Source organism: Olea europaea, unplaced genomic scaffold, assembly GCF_002742605.1.
Source record: "Olea europaea var. sylvestris unplaced genomic scaffold, O_europaea_v1 scaffold1062, whole genome shotgun sequence".
Classification (NCBI taxonomy): Eukaryota; Viridiplantae; Streptophyta; class Magnoliopsida; order Lamiales; family Oleaceae; genus Olea; species Olea europaea.
In genome coordinates this window covers 1-25637 of record NW_019227969.1, presented here as the reverse complement: position 1 = coordinate 25637, position 25637 = coordinate 1, and the positions used below count along the sequence as shown (strand labels likewise).

Genomic DNA, 25637 nt, shown 5'->3' with positions numbered 1-25637 from the left:
AAACAATGCGTTGTTGAATAAAAATAAATCTTTAATAAATAAAGGCTAAGCCCCTGTTTGAGCTCCATTATAATTAAATTTTTTGAAAATTTGTATTTTGTAATAGTAATTTTTTGAAAAAAAAAAAAAGTGTTGTTAAAAGAGAAGGAAAAGATTTTTGTTTACATGTATTATTCTTTTATTAGAGAATGTGTAATTGGAAAAAATGAGAAAATAAATTTTAATATTAATGAAGCACAAACAGGGGCTAAATATCATTATTTTTAAGCCCATATTTGATTCACATTATTTTCAAAATATGTTTTTCAATCTCTTTTTTTAATCACATATTCATTAATTAAATAATATTACACATAAACATAAAAATATTCCTTATGTTTTAATCATTCATTCTCCATCAATCTATTATTCTAAAATGTATTCTTAGTAAAAAATGAGGCTCAAACAAGCGTTAAATTCTAAAGCAAGAAATGAAGGAGTCCTTGCTTATAAGCCATGTAAAGACGAATACATATATAATAGAGCATAATTTAATGCTTGACAATAATCTTGAACAATAAATATTTTTTGGTCACTTCAGATTAGAAAAAGTGTGCTAAAAATTACAAATTCACCGAGTTTTTAAGATAACTACTCTTGTAACTATCACTTGTAATCTATCTGCATGGGTGTGTCCACACCCCCTTGAGTGGACGAGGAGAAACAAAGTCATAACTCTAATACCCAAATTAATTGTTCCAATAGTCATTGAATTTAGGTTCATGTCTTTGATTGGTAATTAAAATGTCGAATTTTGATCATTAAATTAGGTTCATATATTTGATTGCTCACTGAAATTGAAAATGTCGAGTTTTTGGCATTGAATTTTGAAAAATGTTGTACATTACTTACTAATGTAAATATTGAACTTTGAAAAATGTCGAGTTTATAGTGAGTAATGTTTAATATTTTTCAAAGTTCAGTGACCAGAATTCGACATTTTTAAACTTTAATGAGCAATCGAAGATATGGACCTAAGTTCAGTGACCAAAACTTGACTTTTGAAACTTCAGCGACCAATTAAAGATATTAACCTAAGTTCAGTAACCACTGGAACAATTAACTCCTAATACATCATAAGTATAGACCCTACTAAAAAATAAAAAATAAACGATTTGAGAACACTGTCAAAAGGGGACGGCCTAGTGCTGTGTTGGCAAAGACAACTTCTTGGGTTCAGGATGGGGAAAAGCAGATATGGGGATTGGGGTCGGGCCTTACTAATGAAGATCTTTATATTGGTGCTTTTTTCTATTACTGCACGGGCTTTGTTATTTTTAAGATAATGTTAGCGTGCTTGCAAAATCGATTTAGACAAGCTTCAAATTCACCATTCACCAGGTATTCGACCCTTCAATTTGCAAGATGGAGTAATTGATGAAACCAAAAGGGAACAAAAAATGTCGTGCAAAAGAGACGTGTGAAAACTTGAGTACAAGGAAGGCTAAATCATTGAATTTCTTACTGTAATATATAGTACCCAACAGAACTATCATCTCAACCAAGTACACAGGCCTGTTGAAAGGAGCAATCTAAAGAGAAATAGATGTACATGCTCTCAACTGATTCAAAGCATAAGAAAATCAGTTTTAGTTGTATAGTCTCATGAGTAATAAGACATCAGATAATAATAAAAGATATATTTTAACTGAATTCTCATGTGAAGACAAGTACAACCATGAAGAAACATTTACCAAAATAATTAATCATAGTTGGTAAAACCGGTTGCTTATTTAATTCAAATAGAAAGGGGCAACTTTAATTGCTAAGGACGTGCATCAACATAGAAAGTAAAGGAGTGTATGAAACTAAGTATACAAATTGAAGTGATCAAAAGACCCAGTATCTTTTACCTCAAGGCTCCTCTAGCTTTTTAGTAACAAGGTGAATGAAGCAACACAAACGTGTTCATGTCTTCCCTCTATGGATTCCTTCTTACCAGCTCCATCAAGAATAATAGTGTCATCCTTGGATATTGTGACCTAGAACATGTAAAAGCGGAAATAAACTTCAATCAAGACAACAAAAACAACCTAAAAAAAGAATAAAATTAAATTAAAAAATAAAATAAAATTTCAATGAATCACTAAAAGCTCAAAAGCATAGCTATAAGAAGAGAATGAAATGTGTTATTGGCAATACAATTTACCATTTTTATATGAGCCAAGAGTATCAAACTCCACATTTTCCAGATTCAATTGAAGCTCCTGTTGTGACCTAATAAGGTAAAATAACCAACTAAATAAGTGTTTTGGGGAAAGTAAAATTGCGTAGAAGTAGTAAATAGCATACTCCATCGAGGCGACAAGATCCTCCAAATTAACCAGCTAACAAGTGTTTTTTTTTTCAATCTTGCCGCCTGTACAGGCCCTGTTTCACAGGGTTGTATAGGCCTCTTACAATACATGGGGGGTGGGGTAATTTTATTCTTTTAAATAATCACCCACCCACCCCATCACCCACCCAGCATGTGAGTGGGCATGTACAGGCCCTGTGAAAGAGGGCCTATACAGCAGGAATTATTGCTTTTTTTTTCATGCATGATTTCAAAAATTTTAGTTGTTTTCCATCTCATTTGCACACAGATGGCTGGTTTCCATGCCTTGCGAACAAATTTATAATTGATTTTATGTTTCTCCTTTTTTGTGATTAATTTTTCTTTCGTGTGTGAATCTCTTCTACTAGAATAGTTTGGGGTTTTTTTTAAGTGATTAAAAATACTACAACAGGTTAACTCTCTTTTTTCTCCTCGTAGCTTTTTGGTTCCCTTATTTTATTTGAATTAGTTTCTGTTTCGCGCGGGTAGTCGTTAACAATTAAAAAGGGGTTAGACGATTGTGTAAGGGACAAACCTCTTGAGACAAAGTCCCGAAAAAGGGTATTTTATTGGCAATAACTTTACAATTGAAACTTAAACACAAATGCCTCCAAGGGGCAAGCACATGAGTACTGAAAAAAATGTTTTAAGTCTAAACTAAGGAATTGAAATTACATATTCTCTATTTGAGAGTTTGATTCGGGGTCTTTTACTCTATGTCTTTTCTTCCTTTTATATTCCTTTGATTCTCTCTTTGTGATCAATCGTTTAGAAACCGCTTAATTGCTTTATAATTGCCCACTTTCTCCATGGTGGCCAATTTATCGTGGAACTGCCGTCTCTAATTGCTGTCATTACTCTTTGTCATTCAATCGTCCTCAACTGAACATCCTTGAATCGTGGAACGTGATAAGATTACCCAATAACTGCTTCGATAATTGCACTTTTGGATAACCATAACATCTCATGTTTACTAAGATCCTGGGCGATTCGAAAGTTTGGACGAAAACAGGGTCATAACTCTGGGCGACTGCAAGGCACTTCATTCGCTCAGATCCTGGGCGTCTTGTAAGTTTGGGCGATGGTGTTACTGCGTTCGTGGGCTTCCACTGCATTCATTAATAACTCTATTTGGGCCTTTATCTTGAATTGCCCAGTTGGGCTTCATTCTTTGGACTATTTGAATTGGGCTGCACTTTTAGCATGTCAACAATTACCCCCCAATATGGCAGAATTAATACCAATTATTAATTTTTGCCATATTCACTTTGTGTTTCCCAACAACATTTGAAATTCCCAAGAATTTCAATCATTATTTTCTTCTATAACTTGAAAAGGCGCGACGTTGCAAACCCTTATAACCCCCAAATACACGTCATTTCATCGCACTACTAAAGCACGCCTCATTGCTTCGCGCTTCTCTCTCACAATATTACTGTTCATCTTCTTACTTCTCTGCTACGTTTCTCAAGCAAACTTCAACAAAGCTTTATTTCGTTCCTAATGACTGCTTCATAATCCTAATCTAGTGACTCTTTCAGTTTCGAAGACTTCCAGAAACTCCTCACTCGGCCATATATAACTCCTAACTTCCTTGCACCAGCCAATGCCGAACTCAACGAGTTCTATCTAGGTCCCTCATTCAATAACGCCGAGGCCGTCGAACAAGTGGCGGTGGGCCAGCTATTTCCTTATACTCAAGGCCCTTCGTTTTTAAACTCTTTGCCGCTGAGGCCGCTTCATTAAAGAAGTATTCGCACTTGGCCTAAATCTGATACTGTTTTCCGTAGATGGCATGCTCGCCTTGTGGGCCATGGTCCTACCAAGACAATTTTTGATAATGTTAGGATTTCTGATTTGCTAGAAATCTCTCTTCAACCCCCCATTTTTGATTCAGCGCTTTTCCCTATTGCATTAAGTTTTTGGTCCTTTGAGTATAATACTTTTGTTTTTCCTCTTGGTCCCATGTTCATTATTTTAAGGAATGTTGGGGCCTTAATAAATTTGCCACCTTTGGGCGATACCATTTTCCCTGATATTTTGATTCTGGTATCGCCCCAAAATTTGACAAAAAACTCACCCAGTCCTATTCAAGCCTACAAGGCTGTTATTGTAACGCCCCGAAAATTTTAAAATATAAATGTATTTATTTTATATGTTATATTTTTATTTTGAAAAAAAAAATTTGGACTAAAATGAATTAGATTTTAAATGCATATTTTATTTGTGTCAAATAATTAAATTTTGATAGAACGAGATTTTATATATCAATATTGGGCTCGTTGGATAACTCGTAATTAATTATGTATGTTAGGCTTGAGAAAAAGTCGATTCGGATATGTTAGACTAAAGATAATAAAGTTTATGATCCTTGTCAATTATTGGTAGTTGTTTATAATTTTAGTTGTGAATTTATAATGGATACCAACGTGTAGGCCTATATAACATTTTGGACACTTCCTTGATATAGTACACTGCATCCATTATTTGGTGCCACCAAAAGAGTAAATTGTCCTTTACTTGAATTAATTAAGTTGGCCTTTCCTTTCCTTGTATTTCATTAGTTGATGGACACGTTAAATTTTAAATTGAAACAATGTGTAACTTAGCCAATTATATAGTAAATGTGTGTCCATATACGGTGATGGAAGAATTATGAATGATTCATAGGTATATCTCACGCGGATAATTATGACATACCTTAAATAAGAACATCAAATTGGGAATAATAGATGAAAGATTTTTCTTTTAGGTTTTAAATGCATATTTTATTAAATTTCGACAGAGTGAGTATGAGTATATCTATATTGGGCTCATTTCGTAGCTCGCATTCAACAACATATTTTCGACTCAAGAAAATTTAAGTTCTTCTAAGTTAAACCTAAGTTTTTTCAATTCAAAAAAACGTAGGTAATAAGTATTATGTTTACTATTTAATAATATTTCTTTTAAGATAACAAGGAAAGAAAGTAATATTTTATCATATAATTAACGTTTATATTTGTTATTAGAAAAAGAGATTCAATTGTCTTAATTGTTATTTACCTTTTATCCACCAACAATTCAATTTTTTTTTCTTGTGCGTGATTTTAGCATTTTACAAAATGAGAGAGAGAGATATTTCTAGTTGACTTGATTGATTGATGGATAGAGGAAAATGAACTTCACTTATTGTAATAAGACTTTTACCTTGATTTTGGAATATAATAATAACTTAACATTTAGGACTTTTGATGTTCCCAAGATAACACACGTTTCTTTTGGTCTAGCTTTGAATAATTTATTATATGTACTTTTCTACAAATCTCTTGGCATGATTCATGGCAGTCATGACCTTTGTACTATCAGTGTATCAACTGTCTTTCAATTAGAATTGAAATAATTGCCTTAATTTCATGCACGTGAATGTGTGAAAAGAGCATAAGCAAATTTAGCTATTTATGGGAAAACGCGTAGAATACAATATAAATGTTATGAATTATTTTGTGTAGAACAAAGATAGTCACAGATAGAGAGGAAAACAAATTGGGGACGTGAATTTCTTATTTTCAACAATCAAGGTAGGATACTTTTATGTGCAAGTTGATTGTCCTTATAGTATTATGATTTTTATACGTGATTTATTTCATGAAATGCTAATTGACCTGTGGGTCCCAATGAAATGAAATGTGAGATTGCCTTTGGGTCTTCTCAAATGTGCTAGAGCTTTCGACTGATCATCGATTGCTCTTGATGAAATGATGGTATGAAATGTTATGAATTTACGTTTTAAAAGTTATCTTATTGTTTGGACGCACGTATTCTACTGAGTATAAATTACTCACTCCTTCAACTTCAACATTTTAGGTCTGTGCGGTCAACGTGGATGGTGGTTGGGCGGTGCGTGGGCTGCCAAGTAAAATATAATTTATGTTTTAGAAAATTCTTTAATAATAAAATTTTTAGAGTATTTTTTTTTTTTTTATATTCTAAACTTTGTGACATTGTTTCAATAATTGAGTATTCAATAAATTAAGAGTTTTAAATCTTTGAATTAAATATTTCCGCTTCAAGTATGTGTTGTGAAATGATATTGGTGACACCCCAAAATCTAAGTCAATAAAATTTGGGGCGTTACAGTTACAATCACTCGAGTGCTGAGCCTTCTCATGCTGAGCGTGTGACCTTTCTTCAGATTTGGCTTTGTAAATATATTCTGTGTATACCAAGCCTGAAACCTTCTATAAGCTATTTACCCATAGCGCATGAATTGACGCGTAGTCGGCCTCTGAATTTGTGTTCTTTCTTTTTGATCGCCCTCTAAAGAGGCACGGCTTCTCTCTAATTCCAATTGAAGAATGGTGCATCTCCCACTGAAAGTGGGCCTCTTTGGTTCACTCAAATGTGGTTGAAAGCCTATTTTCCATCACTTGGTGCTCTATCCCTTTCCCTTCATTCTGCTAGTTGTTATGGGCTAGCTATTGACCCACTGAGCCCTGTACATATGTCCAAAAGGGATATTTTTTCATTCTTTTATACTTTGAATTCAATTCCTTCTTTCTTTCCTTTTCCTCCCTTTTTAACTCATGATTATGTGCATCCCCCATCTACCCTGGACAATGCGAGCACCTCTCTGCTCGTTTGGGTTCAGTTTTTTACCGGGAGGGAGTTGTTCCATGATATTTTGACTGGAACTAATGCCAAAGCTGAGATTGAAATATATGCTCCCCAATTTTTTGCTCGTCAACTTGGTTTCGGCCAAACTTGGCCTGCTCTCCCTTATTATTCAAGAAATTTGATAGATCGCTTCTACACCATAAATAAGGTAGAGGCAGAAGCTATAAATGCTCGCAATATTCTTTTGACGAGTAACTTTTCATTAGCTCCTTTCAATCCTAGCCATGCCACCCATCCCCTTTTTGAACAACTCTGGCCATCAGTGCAGCGCAGATTATTTGCAACTGATGTCAATCGCGCTTTCCATTCACTGGATCAGCCGGACATTTCTTCCACTTCCCCCGTTTTGGTCACCCCTGTGTCCATTAGGAGTCCTTCCTCTTCTACTCGTGCTAAACAGTCTGTTCGTCCATCTACTTCCGTTCCTGCCAAGCCTACTGCATCTAAAAGTATCCCAAGCCGTAAACGGTCAGCCTCAGCATCTCCCATTTTGGAGGATGATGATGATGATGATGATGATGATAAAGACACTCCTCTCATTGTCAGGAGAAAGGTAATTAAATTAGTTTACTCACAAGCATACCTTTCTATACTTGAAACTTTTCTATGTGCTGATGGTTTATTCGGATTTCTCAGAAAAGCTCAGCCTCTCCTTTAAAGGCTTTGGTGTTGGCAACTCCTGCTCCATCACCCTCTGCTGAGGCTGCTTCATCCAAACCAGCTGATGAAGGTACTACGCTTAAAGAGAAACTTTCAGTCCCGGAATCCTCATCACAACTAATGGATGAGCCACCTCCTTTCCAGGGCGTCAGCCCCCCAAACGTTGAACCAAAAGGTAATACATTTTTTGATGTTTTACCTTTGCTTGTGCTATTGATTTTTGATTTGTTGGGTTTTGAGTTTTGCAGATGCTCCCATGGGTTTGCCCGTTGTGGTAAAATCTTCTTGCTCAGATAAGAGGAAGTCTTCACAAGTGGTGGAGCCACAGGTGGTAGATTTGGCTGGGGATATGCCACCTCTCAAGATTGCTGATGAGGTAATCTCTGCTTCACTTTTACTTCCACTTTGTTCATTGTAGTGAAAACCTTCAGTGTTGGCAACTTTCTTTGCAGGATGCTGATAAGATTGTGCGTTCCATCCAGGACTTGTTCACTTCCTGGGAGCAAGTCAAGACGTCTTGCCCTGCTTCAACCAGTCGTCCTTCTGCTTCTTCAGAGGAAGATATGAAGTTCCTCAAGCAGTCGATATTTGAGCATGTGTCCTTTATGGATATGGACATCGGTCAGGCTAGTGCTGCCAAACATAAGGATAAGCTTGAGCATTTGAATGCGAAATTGGAGCAAGCACTGACACTTCCATCGCTCAATCTTTCTGCTGATTTTAAAGCGATGTTAAAAGTTGTCCATTCCGAGGTTCTCTCCTTGCTAGCCAAAAATGTTGAACTGAAGGCCAAAAGTACTCAATATCTTCGCACTGTATCTGAAAGAGAATCTTTACTTCTGGAGATCAACAAAGTTGAGGACGAATTGAAAGAAATCTTTTCTGAAGTTATGATTGAAGACTCTTTGATGACCAGTTTGGCCGCATAGATGAAGGAGTTTCAAGTAAAGATAGACGACTGCAAGGCGAGAATGGCTGCCAAAAAACGTAATACCTCCCAAAGAATTGAGCGAACCAAGTCTTTGGCCGAGCAGTACAAGAAGCTGGAGGTTGATGATGATTTTTGGCCGAATTGAATGTCACTTCTTCTCAGCAGAGCGAAAATTGGGGGAGACTTAGGTAAAGAATTCGTTCAGTCTGGGGCGATTTGTAATTAAGACATCTAATACCTTAACTTTTCTTTTTATAATTTCATATTAATTTTTCCCTTGTAACCTCGTACTGAATTTTGAACATACCAGCAACCATTATCATTAATGAACGATTAACTTGTCTTCTTGTGTATTTATTGACGTTGTCTTTAATCGTCAACTCCCCAAACATTTAACTGCTTTATGCTAAGATTCACGCACATTTTCTCTCGATATTTTTGTCTCTTTCCCTAACATTTCGGGCCATTTGATTCTAGTTACTAGGCACGAATGTGGCTGTTCATATTCTGTCTCTTCACCTTCACGCCTCTATAAGTGCACTTATATTCCACACTTATCATTTTCACTTCCATTTTCTTCTTCAAAACCAATTTGCTACCATTGTTTGACATTTTGACAATCAATCCAAAACCTTCGTCTTCCATGAAAATGGATCATTTGATCCGCCCATTTTGCCATCTTTCTTGATATCACCTTTGGTATGGGAGATATATGAAATATTCTTTGGCCAGCAAAGTTCTTCCCATCGTCTCCATGTTCCTTACAAGGAGTTCGATGATGTAAGATAATTTTTGAGGACGCCTGCAAGCCACCTTGCTTGCTGAGAGTGCTTCTCGGCCTCCTTGTCCATCATTGCAGCGATGCATTTAGGAAGGCGATGTGAGGGCGCTTTATCTTCCTTTCTGCTTGCTGAGAGTACTTCTCGGCCTCTCTGCTTGCCTTTGCAGCAGTGCGATCAGGATGGCGATCAAGGCCAGTACACCCTCTTACTCAGCGATCGACCGGGAAATTAGTTTGGTCTTAATTGTAGTTTATAGAGCATTTAACATCTTGTATTTTGTAGCTTTGTAATGAACGTTTGATAATAAAGGAATTTATTTGAACGTATTTCGCTCTGACCCTTTTTACTCTACGATCGTTCAACGCGATTTGATTACGCTTTTATTTGTTCACTTTCCCATAAGGAAGAAACATATTTTTTTAAATATTTGCCATTAATGAACCTCATGTGCTTGATGCCGTCTAAATCTTCCAAATGATAGGCTCCATTAGGCAACACATTATTTACTTTATATGGCCCTCCCAATTGGGCGACCACTTGCCATACTTTGGATCTTTGCTATCCAAAGGGAGTACTGTTTTCCAAACCAATTCGCCCAGGTTGAAAGATTTGGCTATAACTTTTTTATTATAAAATTTAGTCATTTTTTGTTTTTGAACTTGCAATCTATTTAGGACATCCAACTTTAATTCGTCCAACTCCAATAAGTTTTAAACTACTGATTCGGTATACTCATCATCACTTAACTTATGTTGCGAACACACTCTGATCGATTGCACGTTGATTTCCATAGGCACAATGACCTCTTGTCCATAAGTAAGTTGGAAATGAGTAATTTTTGTACTTGACCGAGGCGACGTCCTATAAGCCCATAAGGCCTTGTTTAGACATTCGTGCCAATTTCTGACATTTTCATCTATCATTTTCCTTATAATATTTTTTAGAATCTTATTAGAAGATTCTGCTTACCCGTTGGCTTGAGCGTAATATGGTGTGAAATTCACTAATTTAACTCCAAACTCGCTCAAGAATTTATTCACTTGATCTCCATTTAAAGATGTTTCATGATCTACCATCAAAGTTTGTGGAATTCCAAATCTATAAATGATGTGGTCACGGATAAATTCTATGACATTCCTTTGGGTGATCTCTTTTAAAGGTACCGCTTCTACCCACTTAGTGAAATAATTAGTCGCAACTATAACAAAGGTATATTGCTTGGATGATAGGGGATAAATCTTTCCTATTAGGTCTATCGTCCCACCCTTAAACGGTCAAAGTTTGATAATAGGTGTCATCTCTCATGGTGGCGCTGTTTGTATTGGACCATGCTCTTGACATGCTAGACAACCCTTTGCATACTGAACGCATGATTCTCCCATCTTTGGTAAAAAATATCCACTCCTAATAATTAACCATCTCATCCTTTGACCAGCTTGATGAGCTCCACATATTACTTCGTGCACTTCAGCCATGATCATCCTAGTTTCTTGCAAACTTATACATTTTAGCAATATACCATCAGAGCGTTTCTTAAACAACTCTTCATCTATCAGTGCATAGTTTAGCAAACGCAACTTCATTTTTCTATTATCTCCTTTATTAGGTTCTTTAAGGAACTCCTTAATCTCTGTCCTCCAATCTATTACATCTCCATCTTGTATGCAATGAATTTCAATCGTTCTCGCCCTTCTTTGGATCACAGGCAATATTGTTCCATACTCACAAGTGGATTTCCAATTTAAAACCTTTGAGTACCCTGAGGCCATCTGGGCCAATTCGTTTGCTGCGTCATTATATATCCTATTAACACATTGAAGCTCTATTTGGTCAAATTCTTCCAACAATTCTTGGGCGATTTCATATTGACTTATAATGGAATCACTTTGGCATTTAAAATTACCAATTGAGAATCGCCCCTAACGATCACATTCTTTATCCCCATATCTCTCATTAATTCTAGGATCACGATTAAGGCTTCGTATTCGGCCTGATTGTTGGTGTACATTCTGTCCAAAGTGAATGTGAACTTGTAACAAATCCCTAAAGGATTTATCAATGCTACCCCTACTCCAGCACTTTTAGAGGTTTTCGATCCATCAAAATATAAAACCCAAGGTTTTAATTCGAAGGAATTAATCTCTAACTCAATTTCTTCAGGCATATCAAGGTATGGATGATCGGCCAGAAAATTAGCCAAAACCTGATTTTTGACTGCCTTTTGAGGTACGTATTGTACTTCGAATTCTAATAAGGCTAATGTCCAAAGGCCTACCCTTTGGTGCAAAATAGGGCGAGAGAACATATACTTAACCAAATTTACTTTAGAAATTAAATAAACGGTTACGGGCCGTAAATAAGCCTTTAATTTTGTACATGTGAAATACAATGCAAGATATAATTTTTCAATGGCAGAATAATTACATTCACATTTTGTTAACCGTCTACTCAAGTAGTAAATCGCCCTTTCTTCACCAAATTGGTCTTCCTGCGCGACCATTCCAGCTATTGATTCTTTTTCAGCCGATACATACACTTTCATTGGCCGTCCTTGGATTGGTGACACCAACACTAGTAGACTTGATAAATGTCTTTAGGCTTTCAAAAGCCTTCTGATGTTCTTCTTTTCAGACGAATTCGTCCTGATTTTTCAACTTTAAAAGCGGCGAAAAAGCTTTAGTTCGCCCTGCACAGTTAGAAATAAAGCGTCTTAAAAAATTTACTTGGCCTAGAATCCTTTGCAATTCTTTTTTGTTGCTAAGTGGTTTGGCCTCTAAAATGGCATTCGCTTTATTTTTATCAAGTTCAATCCTCCTTTTGTGTACTAAGAGACCAAAAAAATTCCCTGCATTAATACCAAATGCACATTTTAAGGGATTCAACTTTAGTTTATATTGCTTTATTCGCTCAAATGAACATCTTAATTGTTCAAAATGGTCCTCTTCTTTAAGGGATTTGACCACTATATCATCTATATACACTTCAACAAACTTGCCTATCATATCATAAAAGATCAAATTCATTGCCCTTTGATAAGTTGCTCCTACATTTTTCAGGCCGAAAGGCATAACTACCCATTCAAAACATCCTAGAGACCCAGGGCATCTAAAGGCAGTTTTGTGTATATCTTCCTCAGCTATGTAAATTTGATTGTATCCTGAATACCCATCCATGAAGGAATACATTATATGTCCGGCAGTCGAGTCTACTAAAGAATCTACCATGGGCATTGGATATTCATCTTTAGGTGTGGCTATATTTAGATTCCTAAAGTCTATGCACACCCGTAGTTTACCATTCTTTTTTAATACCGGCACGATATTGGACAACCATTCAACATATCTGGCCGTTCTAATAAAGCCTGCTTTTAATAATCGCTCTATCTCTTCCTTAATTTCAGGGAGTACATTAGGAGCGAAACGCCTAGGAGGTTGCCTATGAGGTTTAAAATTAGGCTTGGTTGGTAATCTATGTTCCATCAAATCTCTATCTAAACCAGATATATGTTCATATTCCCAAACAAAATAATCTTTGTACTCCTTTAATAAAGCGATTAATTTATCACTAACCTCTTGATTGAGCATTTGGTTGATGAACGTTGGGCGATCTTCTCCTTCATTGCCAATATTCACTTTAATCAGGGGGTCTTGTGCTTGAGCGTATCCAGGTTTGGCGATCCTTATCACTTCGTCGTCCAGATCCCTTGTAGGCACTTCTTCTTCTAAACAATCCACCTTGTTGACTTCTCGACCAATACTTTGTTCCAACTCGAACACTACCAATTTGTCTCTTAATGCTTTGAAGGCTGCTGCTTCTTTCGTCTTGTCCTCGCATTCTTTATTGAAAGCCATTAATTTGGCTTTGAAGGCCTGAATATCGGTCATTTGTCTTTGTTGCTTACAACTCTTTTGAAACTTCTTGATTATTCTTTTGCTAATTACTGGCTCCTCCAAGGCCACTATGTTTGGCCTCATCTGACTGAACATTTCAGTGAGTGCATCCATCGAAAACGACTCTTCACTCTGCGCGATAATTTGAGTTTCTTCTGCATCTTGGACTACTCTGACAGGTCCATAATTTCCTTCGTACATGAACCTTTCTACTGAATTTGCTTCTGCAACAAAAGGTCTATGATCGCCCTGCACCACTTCTGCTTCGCCTTTGTCATTCCAAAAAATCAGACATTGATGGAGCGATAAGGGCATACAACGACTTCCGTGTATCCAATCCCTTCCTAATAACACATTGTAACTAATAGGACCATCTATTATAAAGAAGACTGTGGCCCTAGTAGTTGTCCCTATAGTTATGTCCAATGGCATAACCCCTTTAGTTGAAGTTACTCCTCCATTGAAACTTTTAAGGACGACTTCTATCGAGTTATCCTTTTGTTATAAATCAACATGCAGCATGTCGCATTGAGCCTCTATCTCCTGAATTTCCTTTTAACTGTTTTCTAATGCTTCTTCTTCAGTTACCCAACCTGTGGGAGGAGGCATTATTCTTGAAGGTGATCCATACTTTTCAGAGCGAGGCACTCTCTTCTTCATGTTGGGCGTTCCGTACAGCACGTAAAAATCGAAAGAACGCCCAAATGATTCTCTCAATAAGTCTACTTCACGAACTCCTTCTCGATGTAGTTGCTTCAACAGAGTGTTGTACGATACTCCTCTTCTTCTTCTTTCTGCCTCTAGATCGATTTCTTCTTCGATATCTGTCATACCATCATCTTTTTCACCATTGTAGGCCTCTCTAGAAGTTTGGCCTTCTTCATATTCCAATATGCATGCTTCTTCTTCGTTATCCTCCCTTTCTTCTTCTCCCTTCTCTTTATTCTTGAACTCATTGGCTAGTAAATAGTTATTAGCCATGACAGGAGGTAACGTACCAAACTGAATAGTAAGGGGCTGATCTGGATCTTCTCCATCCCTTCTGTCTCGCTCAAACTTCGACCTCCCAGAAGAAGTTTCTCGCAATTCTTCCATAGGTTCGCCTATTCCAATCTCTTCACTGTTTTTGAGAACATTTTGATTAGCTGCCTCGAGTAGTCTAGGTGCCTTTGGACGTAGCGTTCCCTGTTGTTGCCTCATCATTCGCTCATAGTTTCGTTGAAAACACCTTTGTTGGGTTCTAGTCATCTTGTTGAAAGGTATTGTCCTTCCAACCTTATACTGGAACGAATGTCATACATTTGGTTGGCGAGGTTGCGGTCTGAATGTTTTTCCATTATTTACTGGCCTGAACTGCCTCTCAAAAGGCGGTCCCTTATAGAACGATGTACCCTACCCTCTACCAGGCTAAGCGTTTGGGAAAAAATTAGGACGATGGTGATGCTGCCATATTCCTGGTTTCTCTGCATTTGCACTCACTTCTTTTTTGCACCTTGCACATAGGACATCTTCGTCCTTTTTGGACTCCTTCCCTTTGATTCGTTCAAAGACGCTGGGATGTGGTCTAGCTTCTTCTTCTCCATCATCTATAACTAACTTGAATTTCGGCAACTTGTTTCTGAAACCAAATGTCACCATGTTCACTCCAAGTGGCTGTGGAAAAGGATTTTCATCCACTGCCATCTTTCTCTTATCTTCGAACGTAATTCATCCTTTTTCAATTGCATCCTGTAACATATGACGAAAAATCAAACAATTATTAGTCAAATGTGACCATGCATTATGCCACTTACAATATTTTTTACCCTTAATTTGTTCAGGGCTTGGCAATTTATGCTTATCACTCAACTTTATCTGCTTATCCTTATATAATTTATCAATTATAAGACCAGCTTTGGTTACATCGAACGAGAACGTTCTAGCCTTTATGTTCTCATCTTTTATAGGCTCATTTTTGCTTGACGGTCTAGGCTTAGCCATTATAGGACAAGTATATGTGTCTCCTTTAACTAATTCGGCCAAACACATTTCGGTTTGATCGTAATATTCATCGTTAATGGTATGAACATCAAAATTTGGGTCTCTATAATAAGTCCCTTTGCTGGAATTTTTCATTTGTTCTTCCTCTCTATTAATCGTTCATACCTAATCACGTTCGCGCTCAATTGGAAAAGATCAGGAAATTCCTTGTCTTGGAACTTCTTTTTCAAATCAAAGTTTAGACAGCCTTGAGCGATTTTGACAAACTTTTTTTCGGGCAAAGGCAAAGGTACAAAACATTTACTTCTTACTATTTTGAACCTTTGAAGGAAATTTTCTGCCCATTTGTTTGGCATTTGATGTAGATTCGCCAAGTCGGCTAAAGTAATTTCAGACTCAGTCTTATAAAACTGAGTGTGGAACAATTGCTCCAATTGTTGCCATGTTTGAACAAAGTTTGCTGGCAAATTAATGAACCAGGAGAAGGCTACTCCTATTAATGAACTAGGGAATAGCATCATTTTATGGTAATCAGTTACATCACCACTTTGCAGTGTGAATCGCCCTATGTGTTCTAGAGTAGACACCTCTCCTAAACCGGTAAACAGTGAGAATTCTGGCACTTTATACCCTCTAGGCCACGGATATGCTTGGTCTACCCAATCAGGATATGGCTTTGTGTAAATTGGCCTAATGACACAACGTACTCCGAAAGCCATCTGGTCCTATACGACTTTCATAATCTGATTCCTCAACATGACGTTGGGGTCATATGGAATCCCTACAGGTTGGTTGACTGGTTGATTTGCTTGAGGCATGATGTTTGGTCCTTGATTGGGAACAAAGTTACCATGATTTGGGTCATTGTTACCATTAGCCCGAACATTTATTCCCTCATTAACACGTGGGGTATTCTGCCCATTATTTAGGACATTATCTCTTACATTTGGATTCCCCCCCAAGTTAGACGTACCAATGCCACATTCTGATTTGGTATTGCACCACCCCCCTGGTTTGAAGTAGAGGGATCAAAAGGTAGTTCTACCCCTTGATTTAAACTTAGGACTGGGGGATTATGTCCTAGTTTGAAAGTGGTTCGTAAGAGGCACAACTGGCTGACAAATTTAGCCTACCAATTTATTCATCATTTCGTTCAAAGTATTCAGTTGTTTGGCCATGTTGTCATAATGTGCATTCTCATTTTGGGTAAATCTTTCCATATTATGAATATTTCGTAGATTTACCTGTTCAACAACATCTTGTGTGAGTTCTCCGAGTAATGCCCGCATGGTTCGAGGACTCAACTCTGTCATTGGTTCGTAGCGACTGTGATTGCTCTGATCCTATCTATCTATTCGTGGAGAGCTATACTGCTCCTCATATCGCTCGATCACAGACTGGACTCCTCCTTGGCTTGCTGTTTCCTTATCGAATTTCTGAGGCATATTGTTTCACCTTTTGTATCTTCAACACCAAACACCAATGTCCCACTAGGCGTGCCAAATTGTTTCGTGTGGGTAGTCGCTAACAATTAAAAGGGGGTCAAACGATTGTGTAAGGGACAAACCTCTTGAGATAAAGTCCCAAAAAGGGGTGTTTTATTGGCAATGACTTTACAATTGGAATTTAAAGGCGCAAGCACACGAGTACTGAAAAGAAATGTTTTAAATCTAAACTAAGGAATTGAAATTACATGTTCTCTATTTAATAGTGTTTGATTCGGGGTCTTTTGCTCTAGTTTTTTCTTCCTTTTATATTCCTTTGATGCTCTCTTTGTGATCAACCGCTTAGAAACCGCTTAATTGCTTTATAACTGCCTGCTTTCTCCATGGTGGCCAACTTATCGTGGAACTGCCGTCTCTAACTGCTGCCATTACTCTTTGTCGTTTAACCGTCCTCAACTAAACATCCTTGAATCGTGGAACGTGATAAGATTACCCAAAAACTGCTTCGATAATTGCACTTTTGGATAACCATAACATCTCATGTTTGCTAAGATCCAGGGCGATTCGAAAGTGTGGGCGAGAACAGGGTCATAACTCTAGGCGACTGCAAGGCACTTCATTCGCTCAGATCATAGGCGTCTTGTAAGTTTGGGCGATGGTGTTACTGCGTTCGTGGGCTTCCACTGCATTCATTAATAACCCTATTTGGGCTTTTATCCTGAATTGCCCAGTTGGACTTCATTCTTTGGGCTATTTGAATTGGGCTGCACATGTCAACAGTTTCTCAACGTAAAAACAAAGTGGTGAAATGAATAAACATTGGCTACTATTCTGAGATGAGAAAACCATTTGTTTTAATGATTTATTTGGGACAAATTACTCGCAAATCCTATTTTGGTATTTTCTTAGCTATATGATGTCCTTCCAATCAAAATTTCCACAACGTAAAATACAATTAGAATTCGAAGTATCAGAACTTATTGTAGACTCCATAATTTTACCTTTTCCAGGGGTAGAACTATTGTGTTCATTAAAGGAAGAAAATTGAAGGATATTGAAGAATGAAAGACGCAAAAAACATACAAACCAGATTATGACATTTTAATAGACAAGTACTTGTAATAAATAAGTATCGTAAAAACTTTAATAGAATAATTTAACATGTAAATAAAATGAACAAAACAAGTTGCAAAGAATTTAAAATATCAACAAAGAATACACTTCATCATAACCAAATTCAATAGGCAATTGTTAGATTAAGTAGAAGCAGAAATATGTTTGAGAAGATTTTTGTCATAACTGATTGAAATCGAGAAAGCCAATTTTCTACAAGGTTGTTCTACATGAGCCAATTTAAAAGTTTTAGAATGTGTTGGTTTCAATTGTGCATGACCTTTATGGTTGAGTATAGCAATTATCTATTTTATTAATTATGGCTATAGAAGAAAAATGTTCTCTTAAATTTTCCAAGTGATGTGATGAAGAGGGTGGAAAAGATGGAACTTTAGTGGAAGTATCATTTGGACGAGACATGGAGAAAATCTTATTAGAAGATATCCAACAATTCAAAGAAAAGGTAGGGATTCTTAGGATTTTCACTTAGTATTGTTATGGTCTATCACAAATAGAATAGTAAATTTTGAAGTAAAGAAGACAGGCATAACAAATTTGTTTAAAAAAATGTATCTATAGAGAATCTACTCTTCAACTTTAATGTCTCTTAAGCTCGTCCAAGATTAAAGCGAATATAGAACTTGAGGCATAATGCTCATGCAAAACTACAATCATAGGCAATGGGATCTTTTCATAGGTTTTCTTTCCTGATTCAATCTAGAAATAGAATTGATTAGAGAAACATGAGTTAATTGCTCGATTTATTAGTGAAGAAGAAAAAATAATTCCTTACTACTACCGTCAAAACATCTCATGTTGAACACTGTTTCATCATACATTTCCTTAATAATGTCAACATATCTAGTAGAAATCTGTTTTCTTTCTACCACTCATCAGAGTCTTCCATGGGTGCCCATCATGGACTTTTCTAACTTAATGAAAAATAATTTTAAATCTTCTCTTTTCTCTGTACTTTTGAACAATAATTGAAGCAAGTGCATGACTTCCACAGTAGATTTCCCTAGATAAAATCAAAAGTGATTCTCTACTACGAATATAAAAAACCTATTAGAAGCTTTCGTACATGCAAACACTTAAGCCTGACCTTTGCATTTCTCTATTTTGTGATTGCCAAGAGTTGGATGTAAATTTGCCCCTAACTCTCTATGCTTCTATAGGAAATCATTATTTGGGGATTGTTTGTATGGTACAACCTACCCTTGTGCCTTAGATCTAAAGAATAACCTTTGATTTGCTGAGGTCCATTACATGGTTTGAAGAAGAAATTAGTAATCCTAGAAGGACAACGGGTCTGCTTGAAAGTTAGTTTGTTGTAATGTTATTTTGTTTACTGTTTGTGCAGATCTGTTCATCAACGAGTTAAGTCCTGTTTTCAGCATCATTCCACTGATACCTCGCACATTTCCTATTTTCATCATCTCACATTCATTAAGAAATGCATATGAAATGATATTCCATCAAACTTCCTCCATGTTTGTGACAACATCATTTGAATGAACCCATAGCTACGATATTTATCCTAAATGGAGCAAAGCAGAAATGGAACCTTTGAATAGCATTGCAGTTGAAAAAAAATTCACACGGCCATAGCATCTCAACTTTCACATCATACTCCAGTAGTGAGGCAGCAATTTTTCTGACCTCCAGTTGATGTATGACTTAATTCAGCTTCTCCGGCTCGGACTCAAATAATTTTCTTGCCTGAAAAATAAAACATCTATGAACGGATAGATCGGTATCAATTATATAAAGAGAATTCCTCAAATGATAGACAAGACTTTTTCTAAAGCTTTCTTATGTTGTATGTTTAAGCAGCCAAGGTATGTGATATTTGCATTCCTAAGAACAAAATAAACTAAATAAGCTTGCAACTTATATAGTTCATAAAGTTTACTAGTTGCTGCCACGTGCATTGCACGAATTTTATATTTATCATATTTTTATTAGTGTATAAATTGTAGTTTTTTGGAATGCTTTTGAAGAAATCAAGCTGGCAACATTTAGAAGAGATGTTGAAAATATACAAATGATTATAAAAAAAGATAACACATTTATATCAATTTCTACATGATATGAGAAAAAATTTGCAACATGTTAACGGCTTTTACAATTTCACAATAGCATTCTGTCACACTTAGATTAATAAAAAAATATACGTGAATAAGAAATAAATGAGGTTACATAAACTGTTTTCCTGTATAGTTGACGCATCTGATATTTTTCAACGTTTTGACACAGGTCATATGATTGAGTTGAATTTCAAGATTATGTTTGTATAATAAATAGAAGGTACTCCAACTTTAGCACAAGTCCAAATAACCCAAGATGAGATCTGTTGTTCCATTTTACTGCCAATCCTGTTAGTTCTTGACACATCATCAATTTAATTTGTTAGTAGGAATATTTTTTCCAGTCTATCAGCTTTCCTATATTTTTGTTATAGATTTAGGTTATCTCTTCACTGATAAGGATTTTGTATAGTTTTTATCTTTCTTTTTTTTTAAATAATTTTTTTTTTCATTGTGGTATTTTGTTTTGTGTGATTCATGTTCTATGCTGATTTCCTTGATTTTTTTCTTGGTTTTATACACATTTTGAAAAGTTTTGATCATTTTTATTGTTATTTCTTTTTAGTTTCCTGTTTGTTAGTGTTACTCTACTAAAGATCTTTTTTTTTTTTTTTTTTTTTTTTTTTTTTTTTTTTTTCTAAAAATTTTTTTTTTTTTTTTTTTTTTTTTTTGACTTTAACTTCTCATTCGACTTTCTATCCATTTACCATGTTCTCGATTTCTTTGCCATATTTATTTGTCCTACTCTATTGATTAAAAGGTGAGAAACTTTTATACCTCGTGTGTTTTTTTATTTGGTATGATTCTTTAGGGTGCATTTATGTTTTACATTTAAATTTTTTATATGGGGTTTTGAATTCAAGTTATTTTTTGTTGGTTTGTGTTAAATGTATCTGAGATGAATCTTTGACGATGCTCAAATGGAAATATCAAGGTTTGACCTGCTCATTTAGAGTTGTCTTGTCTATCTAATTTGGCACAAATACTGATTCTTTTGAAAGAACATGACATGTTTTTTAAGTTTTGGGAGACATAGTATATAAATAGACTTATAAAGTCATAATCATTTTTATCGTATAAATGTTAGACCAAATTTAAATGTTAGGCCAATTTAAAACACGATTATGGTTCAAACAGCTTATAACAGGAAAATATTCTATTACCAGTAGGTTTAAATGCTCAATTTTAACTGCTTACTTCTTACAAATGCTATCAAGCTCCCTCTTTCTCCAAGGCAAGAGGTAAATCATTCTCTGTATCCTGTTAATAAGGACAAAATTCAGTAAATTTAACGATTAGGATATAACCCAGATTTTTGTCATAAAGTTTTACCTGCCTTGTGACACCGAAATGGTGGGTAACATAGAGATAAAATGACCCATTGAGTCCATAAACCAGCATATAATCAAAAATCAAATCATTGTACATAAACCAGCATATAATCAAAAATCAAATCATTGTACACAAGGCCCGACCAATTTAACTAACCTTAAGCCTTCAGAAAGCAACCATTTTCAACACCTTTTAGTCAAATAAACTCCAAAGACAGCACAATAGTAAATGATAAAACATAAATTTATAATTAACCTTATTCAAATAGTAAGTCCTCACTAGTAAACAAGTGAAATTATCAACCACAATAAGAATACAGAGAAGAAACATTTTTTCTTCAACTTATTTCTCAATTACTACTATAAAAATAGTCAAATCGAGGCCACAGAATTAGGAAAATGAGTTTGAACCTAAAATTTTATTAAACGTGAAATAAATATGGCCTCGCCGAATGGAACCAACAAAATCTACAATGCAAATAAATAACATTTCATTAGCAACATTGACCATAAAAAATCTGAAATGCATGTTTTCAAAACAAAAAAAAAAAAAAAAAAAAGAGGGGGGGGGGGGGGGGGGGGGGGGGTAAAGATAGAAGATACACCGGTAATTAACAGTTTAAAAATACCTTGTCTTATGATTTGCTAACTAACATACAATGAAGCACAGATTTGGAGGGCAGCTGTGAAACGATCTTAGATATGAGTTTTCCCGGCATATACTTATTCATGGCTGTAAATTTGGTGCTTTAATAAATTACTAACATTTAAACACATTTAAAAAGTCAAATGTATGTGATATATAATTTAAGCGCTCATTCTACCATCAATAATGGCTTTTCAGAATTTAATTCTCATCAGAAAGGTAATCTACGCCCATTAGAGTAGAGAAAGCAAGTGATCAACTCAATTTTGTTTGCACAGTGAAATGAAGGCCACTGATGGCTGCTTCCAATGAAGCAGAAAATTTATACTCTTCCAACACTTTTTGAACTACAACATAAAATTAAGAACATTTATTGGTCCATAGAATGTTGTAGCATAAAAATTATGGTACAACATCAAATGTACCAATACAATTTAATAGAAAAGGAAGTATGCCACCTTTTCTTGCAAGCGTTCTACTTTATTAGTTACAAAGGAATACTCTGCCTCGAGCATCTTCAATTCAAATTCGACACATTTTGAAGCTACCAGGCTACAAAGCATTTTCGTGGAACTTTAGTTGAGAAGATATAAGAAATATTCCGACTAAACGCATAAGAAGCAACAGATGCTCACATTCCCCCCGTTTTGGCACCTAGCTGATATTTTCCTTCTCAATTCTGCCAGAGAAAACAATATATCTTAGTAATTAATCTCTATTTAATGATAAAATTATCTAGTTCCTCCACAAAGTTAAATACATAAAAAACATAGATGAAAAGGCTCAAAGATCTTACTAGGTTTCCCTATTAATAATTTTTTTAACAGCAAAACAAATGGAACACTAAAAAGGATGCCATTGTGTACTCGTTTACAAGATGAGGATAATTAACCAGAGTACTCCGCAATTGCATATCTAGTATTTAATATTTAAGTACAAAATTATGAAATACTGACCAAGTTCAAAATTAAACTTCAAGGATGTCCAAAAAAAAAACTAAAATGTAAAATCAATAGAAACAAAAATGAAAGGACAACAGCTCTGCATGGTAAATATGAAGTGCAGGAAATTTGGAAAAAGAAAATCAAATGGTCTCTGCCCCGTGAAGCAAGATTTCATGTACAATTCTCCATGTTATTTGGAGTGACAGGCCTCTAGTTTAACATCATGAGCTATGTTCAGTCAAGTTATTCTGGCATGGAAACAAAGCACACATACTGCAAGAACTGAAAGAGAGGGATCGAAACTTAAGTTACTTTCCATCCAATTAAGATACATAAAGCACACCTTCATGAGTTCCTTCTTTCAACTGAATCTTTTGACGAAGTTCAGCGATACAATAAACCTGGTCCATCCATGCACAAAATCATGAGTCAACCTATTTGCTATCATGCTAGCATATAGAAGTCATTGAACAATTTCAATTCAAGCATTTCAAAAGGTCGATTTTGAAGCCTAATTGAACATCTATCACTAACTTACTAATGAGCTGATAATTACTCGTTTATTGATAATTAACTACTGAGCAAAAATTTAAAACATGGATGGAGAAAGAAACATAGTCCAAAGAGATCCAGGTCCTCCTTCAATTTGCTAACTTTACAAATAACCAATGAAATTATTATCACAACATTGGTGCCGCACCTCCTGTACATGCAATAGATGATAGTATGTCAAATTAAGTTTTCTCATGACAATTTCCTCTCCTTTCGCTTTTGCATTGAAAACATGAATAAGTACAACAATATATAGCAAAAATTTGGCTTTAGCAACATAATATGTCTTGAGTTTTCTCAAGTTATTCATGGATCATTTAACATTCACGGGAAAAATAGGACAAGAAACCAAAAGAAAGGAGGAGGTAGCAAGCGCAAAGAAAAATGCAACACAATAACCAACTAAAGAGGTTTTCAAGTACCTCTATTTCAGAGTTTTTCTGTGCAGCAGCAAGAGACCTTGCAAGGTCGGCATTTGCAGTCTGCGGTGTGTAAAATGCAATGAATGAACATACTGAGAATTATAACAACAACAACAACAAAAATTAAAGGATAATATTTAAAATCCGAAAAGATATCAACTATAGAGCTAAAGCTTAAATCTATTTTAATGAAATTATAACACCACCTCAAGTTTTGAAAATCTCACAAGTGCTTCCATTCGTGTATTGCTATGTTTCTGCTTCTCTAAATCAGCAGCTTCCATAATCTCCATCATTGATGTCTGCAATTCTGAAGCCTAGAAAAATTGCCAAATAAGTATTGACAGTGGAGTTGATCTTCCAAAGGCAAAGCTACTGAAGGCCTTCGTAAGAACTAAAGGTATCATAATAACAACAGAAGAAGTAAATCAATTCAACAAACAGAAGAATCAACAGGAAAGATGGATGACAATAGACAAAGTTTAAAACTTACGAACAAAAAAAGGGTAAAAGATTCGCAAACAAGTAGCTTTTGGTTGATCATAGAATATAACAACTGATAAGCATGCTTAAATCGAAAAACAATTCCTAGGATTAGTATTATAAGAAAAATGATAAAGTAAGATGACTTTTACCTGTGATTAAGCTTTTAATATAACATCACTAAGTTATAAATCAATTTTAGGAAGACAAACGATTGTAGCACAGTTACTGGTGTTAAAATGGAACATGTCAAAAGAGTGAAGAAATTGAGCTTGTTACTCATGGAAGATAATTATGACCAAAACTTCTTCAAATTATAGAGAGAGACAATCATGTGCTTCTGTATCATATAATATTAAAAGTACCTTCTTAGTTCACTTGTTATTGCACAAATATTTTGTATATTATCTCTAAATATGCACTTCTATCAGTGACAAATGAATATGTCTTTGTTTGGTTTTATGTTGATATAATATTGTAACAATTTCCATAGTTAATGCTAGAAATTAGGGAGACATGGTTTCGGAGTAACTTTATCAATCGCTGTAATAATTATTTCAATAATATTACATAAAAATTTTTGACTAGCCCTAAAATACTTACCTCTTGTATTTGCCGTTTGGCCCACTCTTCAGGTATTTTCTCTAAACTCTGTTTCTCTCCCTCCAATTTAGCAACCAGGTTCTCACGATCTTTGATAGCCTCAATTGTTTTGGCAGCTGCTCTATCTGCCAGAATCTAATGCCTTCTTTTTATCCTTTCCGCCCTCTCTTGTTCTTTCTCTGAATCTGAAGATGAACTTGAATCTGTCTTAGAATCAGACTTTTTGTCCTTTGGGAAAGAAGAACCTTTCTTTATAGGACTTGAACTTCTGGAATCCACTTTCGATTTACTATTCTTTAAAATTCCACTCTTAAACCACTCACCACCCTTCATTTTAAACTTCATTTTCAATTTCCTATCAAAAGAAGTTGGCACCATCTCCATGAGATGATCGTCATTTGTCAAACCGTCTGTAGAACATAGCTTCTCTCCATCTCCATTGCCATTCACCTCCTCATTTTTTCCTATATTTGCCTTGTCATTTTTATCAGGCACAAGTGCATTACTCATGTCCTTTTGATCTGACTCACCTCCATCACTCAACAATTCGAAAATTGAAGTTTTTCACATCACCACCCATGTCACTTGCTCTCCCAATATCAGAACTACCATCATTTGCGTTACTCTCCAACTCAACATTAGATTTTCGTAAACCATTCAGAACACCATTATTCCGTCCATTCTCAGTCCTTTTTCCCCCTAATACCTTCGACCCCAATCTCCCTTGTTTCATACCATCTTTCTTCAAACCCC

At 35.6% G+C, this 25637-nt stretch overlaps 1 protein-coding gene and 1 long non-coding RNA gene across 2 annotated transcripts; both read right to left on the bottom strand.

The window, feature by feature from the left end:
* Positions 1–1759: 1759 nt before the first annotated feature.
* Positions 1760–21749, bottom strand: LOC111373020. Its single transcript, XR_002698855.1, has 4 exons — positions 21101–21749; positions 19381–19535; positions 2189–2256; positions 1760–2021 (listed from the first exon to the last, which is right to left on the bottom strand). It is a non-coding gene; the product is annotated as an uncharacterized LOC111373020 (long non-coding RNA).
* Positions 21750–21832: 83 nt separating this feature from the next.
* LOC111373019 (golgin candidate 2-like) lies at positions 21833–25053 on the bottom strand. The gene is made up of 6 exons (XM_022995471.1): positions 24885–25053; positions 24005–24115; positions 23799–23858; positions 23168–23225; positions 22516–22559; positions 21833–22432 (listed from the first exon to the last, which is right to left on the bottom strand). The coding sequence occupies exons 2-6, from the start codon at positions 24092–24094 to the stop codon at positions 22403–22405; spliced, it is 282 nt and encodes a 93-aa protein (XP_022851239.1). The 5' UTR covers positions 24095–24115; positions 24885–25053; the 3' UTR covers positions 21833–22402.
* Between the last annotated feature and the right edge of the window lie 584 nt (positions 25054–25637).